The sequence below is a fragment of the Mastomys coucha genome, unplaced genomic scaffold (assembly GCF_008632895.1).
Source record: "Mastomys coucha isolate ucsf_1 unplaced genomic scaffold, UCSF_Mcou_1 pScaffold5, whole genome shotgun sequence".
Taxonomy (NCBI): domain Eukaryota; kingdom Metazoa; phylum Chordata; class Mammalia; order Rodentia; family Muridae; genus Mastomys; species Mastomys coucha.
In genome coordinates, this window is record NW_022196911.1 from 24,280,081 (window position 1) to 24,293,567 (window position 13,487).

At 52.5% G+C, this 13,487-nt stretch overlaps 2 protein-coding genes across 24 annotated transcripts in view; one reads left to right on the forward strand and one right to left on the reverse strand.

Moving 5' to 3' along the window:
* Positions 1-9,307, forward strand: part of Pkd1 (polycystin 1, transient receptor potential channel interacting) — a 48,322-nt gene extending 39,015 nt beyond the window's left edge. For 4 of the 11 annotated variants that reach the window (XM_031353849.1, XM_031353852.1, XM_031353851.1 and 1 more), the window contains exons 29-46: positions 42-252; positions 340-466; positions 1,272-1,385; positions 1,490-1,542; positions 1,747-1,931; positions 2,025-2,118; positions 3,860-3,978; positions 4,060-4,262; positions 4,331-4,525; positions 4,878-5,017; positions 5,655-5,767; positions 6,028-6,169; positions 6,298-6,423; positions 6,637-6,811; positions 6,925-7,215; positions 7,305-7,439; positions 7,514-7,819; positions 7,914-9,305. In XM_031353849.1, coding sequence (XP_031209709.1) covers positions 42-252; positions 340-466; positions 1,272-1,385; positions 1,490-1,542; positions 1,747-1,931; positions 2,025-2,118; positions 3,860-3,978; positions 4,060-4,262; positions 4,331-4,525; positions 4,878-5,017; positions 5,655-5,767; positions 6,028-6,169; positions 6,298-6,423; positions 6,637-6,811; positions 6,925-7,215; positions 7,305-7,439; positions 7,514-7,819; positions 7,914-8,381 — 3,197 coding nt within the window. In that variant the 3' untranslated portion in view covers positions 8,382-9,305. Of the gene's footprint in view, positions 1-41; positions 253-339; positions 467-1,271; positions 1,386-1,489; positions 1,543-1,746; positions 1,932-2,024; positions 2,119-3,859; positions 3,979-4,059; positions 4,263-4,330; positions 4,526-4,877; positions 5,018-5,654; positions 5,768-6,027; positions 6,170-6,297; positions 6,424-6,579; positions 6,812-6,842; positions 7,216-7,304; positions 7,440-7,513; positions 7,820-7,913 lie in introns of those variants that run through there. The other 7 variants (XM_031353850.1, XM_031353855.1, XM_031353853.1 and 4 more) reach the window with 6 other exon arrangements.
* A 1-nt stretch (position 9,308) lies between these two features.
* Tsc2 (TSC complex subunit 2) overlaps positions 9,309-13,487 on the reverse strand; it is a 35,209-nt gene continuing 31,030 nt past the window's right edge. For 10 of the 13 annotated variants that reach the window (XM_031353871.1, XM_031353865.1, XM_031353863.1 and 7 more), the window contains 10 exons: positions 13,063-13,193; positions 12,285-12,775; positions 12,027-12,102; positions 11,749-11,835; positions 10,910-11,096; positions 10,622-10,761; positions 10,047-10,125; positions 9,888-9,979; positions 9,702-9,800; positions 9,321-9,614 (listed from right to left, as the gene is read on the reverse strand). In XM_031353871.1, the coding sequence (XP_031209731.1) occupies positions 9,450-9,614; positions 9,702-9,800; positions 9,888-9,979; positions 10,047-10,125; positions 10,622-10,761; positions 10,910-11,096; positions 11,749-11,835; positions 12,027-12,102; positions 12,285-12,775; positions 13,063-13,193 (1,547 nt within the window). In that variant the 3' untranslated portion in view covers positions 9,321-9,449. Of the gene's footprint in view, positions 9,615-9,701; positions 9,801-9,887; positions 9,980-10,046; positions 10,126-10,621; positions 10,762-10,909; positions 11,097-11,748; positions 11,836-12,026; positions 12,103-12,284; positions 12,776-13,062; positions 13,194-13,487 lie in introns of those variants that run through there. The other 3 variants (XM_031353869.1, XM_031353872.1, XR_004113590.1) reach the window with 3 other exon arrangements.

Below are 13,487 nucleotides of genomic sequence, written 5' to 3' on the forward strand. Positions count from 1 at the left end.
TCACTGCTTCCCTGCTCTCACTCTCTCCTAAATCTTTCCAGATGAAGCTGCCTTGTGGCAGTTCCAGCGGCTCCTAGTGGCCGAACTGCAGAGAGGCTTCTTTGACAAGCACATCTGGCTCTCCATATGGGACAGGCCACCTCGTAGCCGGTTCACTAGAGTCCAGAGGGTTACCTGCTGTGTCCTCCTTCTCTGCCTGTTCCTGGCTGCCAATGCTGTGTGGTATGGAGTCGTCGGAGATACCACCTACAGGTAGGTCCTGTGAGGTTTGCTGGTCCCCTGGCTGACTTCCTCCTACTCTTCTCTCTAACTTGTTCATTCTTTTCTCTCTCACCTCAGCATGGGGCCCGTGTCCAGTCTGATCTCTCCAAGTGTCGACACAGTCGCTATTGGCCTTGTGTCCAGTGTGGTAGTCTACCCTGTCTATTTGGCTGTCCTGTTCCTCTTCCGGATGTCGCGGAGTAAGGTGGGCTGAGTAAGGGCCTCAGAACTCTTAGGTCAAGAGTATGGTTTTGCCGGGTGGTGGTGGCACACGCCTTTAATCCCAGCACTTGGGAGGCAGAGGCAGGAGGATTTCTGAGTTCGAGGCCAGCCTGGTCTACAGAGTGAGTTCCAGGACAGCCAGGGCTACACAGAGAAACCCTGTCTCGAAAAACCAAAAAAAAAAAAAAAAAAAAAAAAAAAAAAAAAAAAAAAGAAAAAAAGAGTATGGTTTCTGTTGTTCTTTGTGGCAGCCAGAGAAAAACGTCCAGAAACCAAAAATGATCCTTTGAAAGGGTAGACAGAACTGAGAAGCCATCAGCTAGAGTGACTAAAGGGGAAGAGATTCAAATTACCAAAGTATGAATTAGAGGAGAAATAGATGGGGCTAGAAGCAAATTCCATGAGCAGCTAGCTATACACCAACAAATTAAAGAACCTAGAAGAAGCAGTTGATTGCTAGAAAGACACAGATCACCAAAGTCAATTCAAAAAGAACTCAAGTAGCCATGTCATGGTGGCACACACCTTTAATCCCAGAGGCAGGTGGGTCTTTGAATTCAAGGTCAGCCTGCTCTACAGAGCAAGCTCCAGGACACCCAAGGCCACACAGAGAAAACCTGTTTTTTTAAAAAAAAAAAATCCAAAAAACAAAAAAACCCTCAAGGATCCCCACAAGTAAAGAGCCCAAGTCCGTCATTGAAAATTATCACAAAGATAAGCCAGGCCAGTGGCTTCCTGCCCAGTTGTAGCAGCCATTGAAGACTGACATCACTGTTCTCTCCTCACAGGTGTCTGGGGATCAAAACCCCACACCCACAGGGCAGCAGGCCCTAGATGTTGACAGCTACCTGGACCCATCTGTGCTAGACAGCTCCCTCCTCACATTCTCTGGCCTCACAGAGGTGAAGGCTCCCCAGGGACTCAGGGCAGGCTGAGCTGCTTAGGACTGGTTGGGCTGTCATCTCTGCTGCTGCAGAGCGCACTGACGTGCTTTTCTCCTTCTAAGCAGGCCTTCTCTGGGCAAGTGAAGAATGACTTGTTTCTGGAAGATGCTAAAAGGTGAGGCTGCCTAAAGAAGCTGTGAGCTTTGGCCTAAGTCAACACTGCCTGGCAGGCCATGTTGGGGTGGTGGGCTGTGTGTCCTCATCCTGTTTTGGCAGTCTCTGGGTACTATCATTGGTGTGTCTTTGTGTGTGATGCTTTCTGTACCTGTGTGACTAGGCTTGGGTCAGGTACATGTAACAATGTCTATGTTGCCCACAGCCTGGTGTGCTGGCCATCCAGTGAGGGCAGTCTTAGTTGGCCAGACCTGCTCAGTGACCCATCTGTTGTGAGCAGCACATTGCAGCAATTGGCCCAGGGCAGGCCTGGCTGCATGTTGGGCTCAGAGGAGGATGGTGCCTCTCTGGTTAGCCCTTCCTTGCCTGCCAAATACTTGTCAGCCTCAGGTAAGCCAGAGGTGGGAAGGAATGGCTTCTGAGCTCTAGGGGAATTCAAGGTACCAAGTATCATGCCACATGTTGATGCTTTGTTCTCTCTAGATGAAGACCTGATCCATCAGGTACTGGCTGATGGGGCCAACAACCTGGTTCCTACCCAGGATGCCCTCATAGAAACAGACCTGCTTACTAGCCTGTGAGTGCCTGGCATGGTTGGAAGGAGGTAGGGTGTTTGGGATAGCTGTGTTGTGGGGCCCTGCACCTGCTTCAGGACGCGGAGGCTCTGACTGCACTCAAGCCAGCACTGGACTGTGCCTGTGTTTCTTGGCTGCTCTGTAGAGGGGAGTTCACAGGATCCCCAGGGACCCAGAATCCTTTAGAGAAGTGGCAGAGGCGTGGGATATTTGAGAAATGGAGTGGTGACCAGCACGTACCTCAGGGACTTGGTCTGGGAAGATATTTGGAGTTATATTTTGAGGCACGGTCTTACTGTATAAAGGAACTTTGATTTTGGAGTCAAAATTGAGAAATCATGGAAATGTTGTTAAGTACTTCATTTTCATTTTGAAACTATTTTGATTATTTGAATGCTTAAGAATTAACAAATTTCTTGGGTTTTTTTTTTTGATTCAGTGACAAGAGTTGACATAGAATTACATATTCTTTTTCTCATCTGGATCTACTTCAATATCTGTGTATTTTTGTTTAAAATGTTTGTTTGTTTGTTTTTGTTTTTTTGAATCAGAGTTTCTGTGTGTAGCCCTGTCTGTTCTGGAACTCACTCTGTAGACCAGGCTGGCTTTGAACTTAAACAGATCTACCACCCTCTGTCTCCTGAGTGCTGGGATTAAAGACATGAGCCACCACCACCTGGCTCATTCTAAATTTCAAACACCAGAAATTAATGATGTATGAACTATACCAGAATGTAGAAAGGGAGACTTCTCTGAATTACTTGACCATGGCATGGAAAAATTAGTGACCTAGGGAATTGCTACCAGCTCCCACCTGAAGCTGTTCTACAGCCGTGTTCCTTAGGATCAACCCAGGGCTGAGTTCCCCAGAAGTATTCTATCCCTACTAGGTGACAGAGACAAGAGTCTGTACTTTGTGACTCCCGTTGCCACCATTCTGTAACAGATTCCCTGAGCTTCTTTCCAAATGCAGGGACTCATGTGTTCCCAGCTGTACCTTCCATCTCATGCCCTTTTCTGTCTAGACCGCTGCTAGGACCTGTTCTTTGAGCTCTGTACAGCCTGCTCTATGGGCACCCTGTACCAGCTCTGTATGTAGTTCTCTGACCCTGTTTTCCTGGCTCTCTCATATTCTCGCTGGTTCACACATTAACTTGTATTCCATGCTTAAAAGGACAGTCAGCTTTCCTGGTGACTCCAGTTATCCCCGTGTCAGCCTCACAGCAGGGATGGAGACCAGTGCTAGCCAGTACTCCCCAGTACTCCCTGGGACTTTGGTATTTGGTATGCAGTTGAGAGTGGATCTGTACCTGGTAACTGATTGAACAGTGACAGCCACAGCTTGCTCATGCAGCTGACTAAGTCTGATGAAAACGTGGTGCTCTGTGCTGTGCATCTTTTTTTTTTTTTTTTTTTTTTTTTTTTTTTTTTTTTTTTGGTTTTTCGAGACAGGGTTTCTCTGTGTAGCCCCGGCTGTCCTGGTACTCACTCTGTAGACCAGGCTGGCCTCGAACTCAGAAATCCGCCTGCCTCTGCCTCCCAAGTGCTGGGATTAAAGGCGTGCGCAGTGGGTGTATGTACAGGAAGCAAGAATGACCATGGCATCATGCAGCCCAGCATCATATCGCCTGGTTCAGGACTCTAGGATGCTGAAGCAACTGCTCCCAGATGAATGCAGACTCATACCACTGCTGCTTCTTCCTTGGAGGGTGCACAAAACTCATGGCCCTTTCCTGTGCCCAGGTCTAGTGTTCCTGGAGAGAAAATGGAAACTCTGATACTGCAGACAATGGGGGACAAGAGACCACCCAGCATGGGCCTGACTTGGGAACAGTCCCCGGTGACAAGGCTTTCCAGGACAGGTACACTCATACAGAGCAGGACGTCCCTCTCAGACCTTCCTGAGCTGGCAGCCATATAGTTAGTTGTCTGTGTGTCTTCAGGACTGGTGGAAGGTCTTCGGAAGCGACTGCTACCTGCCTGGTGTGCCCCGCTGGCGCATGGGCTCAGCCTACTCTTGGTAGCTGTGGCTGTAGCAGTTTCAGGGTGGATTGGTGCCAGCTTCGCTCCCAGTGTGAGTGTCATGTGGCTTCTCTCAAGCAGCTCCAGCTTCCTGGCCTCATTTCTTGGCTGGGAGCCCCTTAAGGTGAGAAGGCTCCTGGAGGGGAGGGGCTATCAGTCTCATGCCGCCAGCTAATTGCATTGCCACCTCAGGTCCTGCTGGAAGCCCTCTACTTCTCACTTGTAGCCAAACGGCTACATCCTGATGAAGATGACACTCTGGTAGAGAGCCCAGCTGTAACACCTGTGAGTGAGCGTGTGCCCCGTGTGCGACCCCCACATGGTTTTGCACTCTTCTTGGCAAAAGAGGAAGCCCGCAAGGTCAAGAGGCTCCATGACATGCTGAAGGTAAGCCCTGGCCACCGGCAGCCCCACCTCATCTCCCATTGTTTGCCCTGCTCCTGACCTCCAGTTGACAGTCAGGGCTTTGCACCTCCTGTCCTCCCATTACCAGCTGCCCCCTATCAGTATTAATGTACATCTAAAGTTCCTGTCCCCACCTACCTTAGAGGGCACTGGGCACAGCCATTTTAGTTCACAGAGTCTGTGTGTCTCCCCCCAAGAGGAACATTAGCCATAGAACTATAGGACAATGCTGCTGTTCCTTAGTATAGACACCTGACAAGGGTAGTCTTAAAACCCTGCTCTAGCCCTGTGGGATGGGATTAGCTGATGAGAGCCATCTCTCCCTGTCCTCCAGAGCCTCTTGGTGTACATGCTTTTCTTACTGGTGACGCTGCTGGCCAACTATGGGGATGCTTCTTGCCATGGTCACGCCTATCGCCTGCAGAGTGCCATCAAGCAGGAGCTGGATAGTCAAGCCTTTCTGGCCATAACCCGGTAGGGAAACTCAGGACACATATACTCATGCACTGGGCCAGGGTGGCACTGATGCCCACCAAGGTCCACTTTTGTTTTGTCTTTAGTTCATCCCACCCTGTAGGGAACATTAGAAAGTGTCAGAATCAAGGGTATGCTACAGTTCATGAGCTACATATAACATGGGTAGCTATGAGTGAGTGAGCCCTAACACAAAATCATACATTTTCTATTTAAAGCATGAGATGTTTTATGTTTTTTGTTATTTTTGTTTATTTCTGTTTGTTTTTATAACTCAGTTGTAGAGCTCTCAAGCATGACCTTTATAGACAACAGCATGTCATATTCATACAAAATGAACCTGTTTAATGGAGACCCAAGTGTGGTCCAAAGAAGCATAAAGACTGGATACTCCTGATCTAGATACTGCTTGGTGGTCAGAGTCAGAGACGTGCTGGGATGCCCAGTGGGTAGGGAGTTGGAGCACTGCTTAGTTGTCTGTGGTACACAGCACAGTTCCAGAATAGAATCATGTGCCCCCAGATGCCAGCAGTCCAGGAGTAGGGAACATGGGGCCAGCAGTATCCTTTCCGGCTGCTACAGCAGCACTTTCTGGACCCTGACAGCCTTGATCTCAGTGATTGGCTATTGTTGGCAGGTCTGATGAGTTCTGGCCATGGATGTCACATGTACTTTTGCCCTATGTCCATGGGAACCAGTCTAGCCCTGAGCTAGGGCCTCCACGGCTACGGCAGGTGCGGCTGCAGGAAGGTAAGCTGGGGATGGTGGTCCATGCTTTCTTTTATCACCAAGCTGCTTCCTTAGCAACCTGCAGCTGAGCTATTTGAACTCTGCTTAACTGTATGTATGTATGACCTCAATAGTTTTCTTCTGTTGCTTTTTTATAACATTATAATGTTTGTTTCATGGGTGGCTAGGAGATTTGGGTAGGTCACAGCTCAGGAGCTCAGCTCAGTTGAACAGTGAGTCACCATTGGGTGTGTCCTGAGTCCTGGCCCTCTGCTTTCTAGCATCCTGCCCAGACCCTTCTAGCTCGGAGCACATGTGTTCAGCTGCAGGAAGCTTGAGCACCAGTGACTATGGCATTGGTTGGCAGAGTGTGGTGCAAAATGGCTCTGAGACATGGGCCTACTCTGCACCAGACCTGCTGGGGTAAGTAGAACAAGAGCCTAGGGTCCCACCTGGGTGAAGTTCTCAGAGGATCTTCTGGCTCCCTTGGAGGCATGCCTATCAGGTGCTCTCAGGACTGGGGAGTTTCCAACCCTGCCCTGTCTCCACAGAGCCTGGTACTGGGGGTACTGTGCAGTATATGACAGTGGGGGCTACATACAGGAGTTAGGACTGAGTCTGGAAGAGAGCCGTGCACGACTGGGTTTCCTGCAGCTGCACAACTGGCTTGACAGCAGGTGGGTGCTGAGTGGGGAAATGAGCGGGGAAACTAGGTGCTCCCTTGGCAGGCTCTGAGCCTCACTTGTAGCCACCTGTCCCCATGCCTAGCCCTGATCCTCTGTGCCCCTCCCTCCCTTTCTCCCTCCCATGTCTCCTGTGTAACTATACTGTAGCTGCTTCCCATGCTCCTGTACACACGGCCCCTCATGCTGACAGCACCCTCCATGCAGGAGCCGTGCAGTGTTCGTAGAACTCACCCGTTACAGCCCTGCTGTGGGGCTTCATGCTGCTGTTACACTGCGCCTCGAATTCCCTGTGGCCGGCCATGCACTGGCTGCCTTCAGTGTCCGCCCATTTGCATTACGGCGACTCAGCACCGGCCTGTCTCTGCCACTGTTCACCTCGGTATGCCCTTCCACTTGATATCTCTCCTTAGGATCCTGATTGTGCCCCCCAGGAATCTGAACACTTGACAACACCTTTCATGCACCTCCTCAACCTTCCCCACTCCCAACCAGGTGTGCTTACTGCTATTTGCCCTATACTTTTTCGTGGCCGAGGTGCATACCTGGCGCAGAGATGGGTGTGCACGCACAGCAAGGCCTGATGCCTGGGCACGGTGGCTACTGGTGATACTGACAGCAGCTACAGGGTTGGTACGCCTGGCCCAGTTGGGCATTGCTGATCGCCAGTGGACCCATTTCGTGCATGACCATCCACACCACTTCACTAGCTTCGACCAAGTTGCTCAGCTGGGCTCTGTGGCCCAAGGACTGGCAGCTTCACTACTCTTCCTGCTTCTGGTCAAGGTGAGGGTCAAAGGTGCGGCCTGGTGCATGACTAGGATAATAGATTCCCATGACCTGGTGAAAGCTGACAAATTGCCTCCTATCTACAGGCTGCCCAGCAGCTGCGGTTTGTGCGCCAGTGGTCTGTTTTTGGCAAGACATTGTGTCGGGCCCTGCCAGAGCTCATGGGAGCCACATTGGGCCTGGTGCTGCTTGGCGTGGCCTATGCACAAATGGCCATCCTGGTAGGTGGTGGTTCTGGGATGTCCCAGGGAAGGGCCTCACCTGGGGTATGCCTTCATCTGTGTCTCTTCCATAGCTTATTTCCTCTGGTGCTGATACTCTCTACAACATGGCCCGAGCCTTCCTGGTGCTGTGCCCTGGGGCAAGGGTCCCCACTCTGTGCCCTTCTGAGTCCTGGTACCTGACCCCTCTGCTGTGTGTGGGGCTCTGGGCTCTGCGAGTGTGGGGTGCCCTGAGGTTAGGGGCTGTCCTCCTGCGTTGGCGGTACCATGCCTTGCGTGGGGAGCTCTACCGCCCAGCATGGGAGCCCCAGGACTATGAGATGGTGGAGCTTTTCCTGCGTAGGCTTCGGCTCTGGATGGGCTTCAGCAAAGTCAAGGAGGTGGGTACGGCCCAGTGGGGGGGAGAGGGACACACCCTGGGTCTCGCGAGCCCAGGGTGCAGCCGGACTGACCGAGCCCCTGTGCCGCCCCCAGTTCCGCCACAAAGTCCGCTTTGAAGGAATGGATCCACTGCCTTCCCGCTCATCCAGGGGCTCCAAGTCATCCCCAGTAGTGCCTCCACCCAGCGCAGGCTCAGAAGCCTCACATCCCTCCACCTCATCCAGCCAGCCAGATGGGCTGAATGCTGGCTTAAGTCGCTCAGCACTGAGACTGGAACCAGAGCCCTCACGCCTACATGCTGTGTTTGAAAGCCTGCTTGTCCAATTTGACCGACTCAACCAGGCCACAGAGGACGTCTACCAGCTGGAGCAACAACTCCAGAGCCTTCGAGGCCACGGGCACAGCGGACCTCCTTCCTCTCCACCCCTTGGCTGCTTCCCAGGCTCTCAGCCAGCTTTGCCCAGCCACCTTTCTCGGACCAGTCAGGGGCTAGATCAGACTATAGGTCCCAGCAGGGTGTCTCTGTGGCCGAATAACAAAGTCCACCCGAGCAGCACTTAGGCCCTAGGGGTCTTGGCCATTCCCTTCCTTGGGAATGCCTGGAGCTTCACACTGGACTCTCAGAGCCAGCGTGGGCACTACTCAGTATTACCTTCTGCTGCCCTCTAGGTTGGGCCAGGCAGCATGGCTGCATGCCAGTTCTTTTGGGTACAGGTATTGCTGCCTTCCTTACCTGTCCACTTATGGGGCTTCAGCACTTTAAAAAGGCTGTGTGGTCAGCCAGGACCCAGGGTCCCCTCCCCACAGGAGGACACAGCAGTATTGGACCAAGTGAGTACCCAGCCTCCAAGATGCTAACTTATTTCCCCCGAGTCCTCAGGTTCAGCGGGCTGTGCCCAGCTCTACCCCTAGGTGGCCATCTCCTCTTGCTAAAAATCTAAGCTGGAGGCAGGGCTAAGCTATACTTCTCCTTTATCCGTCCCCTAAGTTATTACCTCTCTTGTTTCTGCAGCATACTTGCCCTCTAGCTACCATCCGCTTTCTATGTCCACCATCAATAATTTATATGGGGTTAAAATGTATATATTTTTGTATGTCAGTATTTTCTACTTGGGCTGAAAATGGGTCCACTGTTACCCAGGGTAGGGGTGCAGGGGAAGCTGCAGCTATTATTGGATCCGAGTCTGGCCTTGGGCAGGTGCTGGACAGCAATTGGGGCCACCATGGCCTGGTTTTCTTCCCTTATCTGGGGGCCAGGCAGCACGCAGGTCTGCTGGTTTCAGATCTGAGCGAGGGCAGGACTACTATGGGATGAAAGATGCCAAGAAGTTATTGGACAAGCCCACCAACGGGGCTGGCCCCATGGCGGGGGAAGAGACTGCATGTGATGGCACCTGCCTGCTTCTGTGGGCTCAGCTGCAGCTCTAGCCTGGACTCTGCCCCAACCCCAAACAGACAAAGTCAAATAAAGAAGCTGTCTGACTGCTGTCTGTGCTGCTCTCTGAACTCCACGGCCAGGTGGGCATGGGCAGTTTATTTCATGTAAGAGTACAGTCAGGTAGTGTTACTGGACAGGGAAGGGCCAGCTGCGTAGCCGGCCACAGGACTCTAGTCATAGGTCTGGTGGCTTCACACAAACTCTGTGAAGTCATCCACGGAGGAAATGAGGCGTTTCCGCTGGCCTGTCTCGTAGGTGGGTGTAGTCTCAGTAGGGGCTTGAGCTGGGACTTTGGTGTGGGCTGGAGGGTGCATCAGAGGCAAGCTTGGGTTTGAATAGTGCACTTCTTCACGGATCTAGAGAGAGAAAGCTTTGGTAGTGAGCCCGGAAGTTCTGCTCAACCGGTTTCAGACATCCCATCTCTGAAGCCCTGTCTTCCATACCCGCTGGCGGAGACGCTTAATGTGGCGGAGTCTTGCGATCCACTTGGAAGGATAGATGTCAGTGGGGTTGGATCGGCTGTGGTGTACCTGTGAGGCCATCTGGAGGCGACAGAGCAGGATGGTGACAGTGAACTCCATCACGGAGCACCCACACAACCATCTCCCCAGGCTGAAGCCACCACTCACGTTTGCATGCAGGGCCATCTGTCGGGCCACAAAGGACAGGTTGCGGTCAGACACAATCTTGGCCACACTGGTATCCACAAGGCCCTCCATGTCTGTGGAGACACATTGCTCATACCTGACTCAAGCCAAAAGTGCCACCCTGCCCAGCCTGGACCTCACCTTTCCTGCACTGTAGGGTCAATAGGTTACATTTGTAGTCCAGCGGTGTGATGATCACATGGACAAAGTTGAACTGGCCCTGCCCAGACAAGAAGAAAGCCACCGGGCATGAGCATGCACTGAAGGCCATCCTGCTGCATGGCTGTGTTGAGGTTTATCATCTCAATAAGGCAGCATTTGGCCACCCGCCTTTGACATCTCTGGCTAAACAACCTACTCTGCATCTGGGCCCTAATGCAGATTTATGTGTTTAGCGTAAAACATACACCTTTCCTTGCAGGCTGCCTGGCACTCAAAGTACTCCCAACCTACATACACAGACTATACACGAGACAGAGCTGAGGCTATTCATATATATATGAAGAAAGGTTTTGTGACCATGTCTCCTGTGTCTCTGATAGCCTGTCCCAGTGCATGGGGCTCCCTAAAGTGTACCCTCCCAAGACACTCAAGGCTACTTCAAGATACATTGGCAGGCATTTCTGTAGATGGCTTGGGTTGCTGCTGAGTCTAGTGATGGGAGTAGCAGAGCCCAGCCATTGCCCAGGCACCCAGCACATGGAGATCTCACTCACCTTGATGGTGCCCAGCTTGAAGTCCTCACCAGAATCATTGTAGATGATAGAAACAAAGTCATTGCCCAGGTGCCGTTTCTTGTCACAACGATGCTTGTCTACATCCTTGGTGGGCATCAGGGTGGCAATGTGGAAAACAGCTGTAGGGTGGGTGACACTGGACTGGGTGCCAGGACAAGACACCACATGCTGGACTTAAGGGCCTAGGCTCAGACCTCTGTATCCCTCAAATTTCCTGTTTTTCCATAGGCAGGGCTTGGAAGCAGGCCTACCTAGCGCAGTACACACCTTGCATGATGTCATCATGCCAGCAGTAGGTGAACTGTCCATCCTCGCCACACACATCCAGTCCACCTAAGTACACCTTGTCTGGTTGGCAGTCCTTGAGCTCAATAAGCCGACCCAGGCCTGTCAGAAACTCTGTGTACCTATAAGAGCCATGCTCATTGGATAGGATGGCCAGCTCACTGCTGCTCTGTGGAAAAATCCAGGGGATGAGAATAGCACCAGCTCACACTCGTCTGGCAGACTTGCACTGACAAAAAGCTATCTCCCACTTGGTACTTTCATGCTTACAGCTGTGCAGTCTACATTTAATGGGTATATAGACCTGGCCTCCCTCCCTTCTCTACCCCTACACATTCAGCTGGCAAAAACCAACATACCCAGAACCCTAGCACTGCTCAGTGACCCTACAACCAAACCCTAGCCTGTTCCTCTCACTTGGATAGTGATCACCTAATTACATTAAGGTTCTACATAGCAGGGGGATACTTTTCAAAATGCTGGCATTAATGGTGGCTCAAAGTAGTCCAGGGTCCCTACCTCACACAAAAGAAAAGTATGGCTCATTGTCCATGATGGGCGTCTGTCCTGCCACTTAGCTACACTCAGTGGCCCACGCTGGGACCTCAGATCCCTGCTATGGCATGCATGCACCTCACAGTCCTCACAGCTCTGCATACCAACACATTGGCCTGTCACCTCATGGCTGTGCTGCTGGCTCAGGACTCAACAAGCTCCCAGTACTGCAGAGTATCAAAGACTCAGAGACTGAACTCTGAGGTGGGAGAGACCCAGACCCACTGATGAGACCCAATAGTCCTATGCTGACCCCAGGGCCTTACCTGGCCTTCTCCCACATACAGGACAGCAATCTTGTGAGTGTCATAGGATGGGATCTGGTCAAGGAGCTGCACTGACCGCTCAAAGGACTGTAGGCACACAGAGCCTATGTGAGTTCAGGGCAGAGACTACCCTGCCGCCAGCCACCAACCCAGAGAGCCTACATAGCACCAATCCTCAGGATGACTGTCTCTACCCAAGTAGAACACAGCCTGCTGCCATGAGGGGCTAGATCATCTGTGACCCCACCCCTCCTGTGGCAGAGAGAAGGCCAGCCTACCTCATTGGGCAACAGGATGGGCTTATTGGACTCATCACCAAAAAAGGGTGAATGGTAGAGCTGGAGGAACACAAAGCTGCAGAGAAAACACTGGTCAGGGCAGGTCCAGGGTGGAGGACCCTCCCTCCTTACGGCTCCCACCAGCCACAGGGAAGACACAATCCATGTCTGCCTGTTCTCCCATGCAGTGTCTGGGAGCTCCAGCCAAGAAGAAAGTGTATCCCCTGGAGTTGGTAGCAACCTGGGATTTGTGCCCACCTAGGGTTGATGCCTGGCACCTTTTCAGCACTGGAGGCCGCAGCTCTGCTCTTGAAGTTATCCCTTTCTACCCTCTTCCCCCTTCGTGACGGAGCAGAATCAGAGATGGTATAGCCTCGGGGCCGGAGGCCATTGGGGGAGCGGGGACAACTGGAAGGCAGGGGACCTTCAGATGGGACTGTGATACGGCTCTCTCCGCCTGGAGCTGACCAGATAGCTGCTTCCCCATCCAGGATCCCTGACTGGGACCGGAACTTAGCCTCAGGACTCAGCCGTCCAATATCAGTCTTGTCCCCTAGATCTCCAAGGATGTCCTGTAAGGTCTGCAACTCAGGAGAAGAGCTAGACTTGCTCAAAGGCTGAGAGGGTTGGAAGGAGAGGTCCACAGCAGGCCGAGCCCCCTCAGAGGAGATGGCCCGCTCAATGGGGATACCCCCTGCAGCCAGCTCCTCCAAGTGGGACTTTTCTTCCTGGCTAGATGCTGAGGATGACTGCAAAGACAATTTGGAAGAAATGCTGTTAGAAGGCATTTAAGCACCAGGTCCTCTAACTCCCCCTCCAGTCCTCTGGTAGTGCCTGCCATCCCTTCTGACAAACTGAAAAAGGCCCACAATAAAAGCCTCCAAGATAGAGGGTGAGAGACCCAGATGGTGGCAGCAGAAGCGACATGGGGGAAAGACCTATCCAGTTCACACAGCAAGTTAGTGCAGAGCCAGGAGGTCTGAGACAGATGCTGCAGCCTGCCCCACCTTTCCCCATGGCTTCCCATGACACTCACCCGGCTGTAGGTGTCAGGCCGCTGATAGTGCCTATCTGGACCTAGCGCCGCCTCGAAGTCCTCTAGTTCTGGGGGCTCCACTGGCACCTGTGTCTCTCCTGAACTTCCCTCCTCAAGGACCACAGCCGAGTCTGGGAGGACACAGACAGGGCTGCTCGCTGTGTGCTGGGTAGGGCGGATGTTCATGTGACCTCAGAACCAGCTTCTCCCTGCTGGAAGGGCAGCACCCTGCAGAGCTTTCCACCCTCTGCCTGTGCCTACCACTGGTGTAGCCTGAGATGGACTCTGCAGGCCTGGGAAGCCCTGGCTCCAAGACCTCCAGCAGGCCAGTGTGCAGCAGCTCTACCCACCCCTGCATCACTAGCAAGGCAGGTGGAGAGCAGGGTAAGAATCCCCACTCAAGAAGGGCTCCAGTGTGGGAGGGG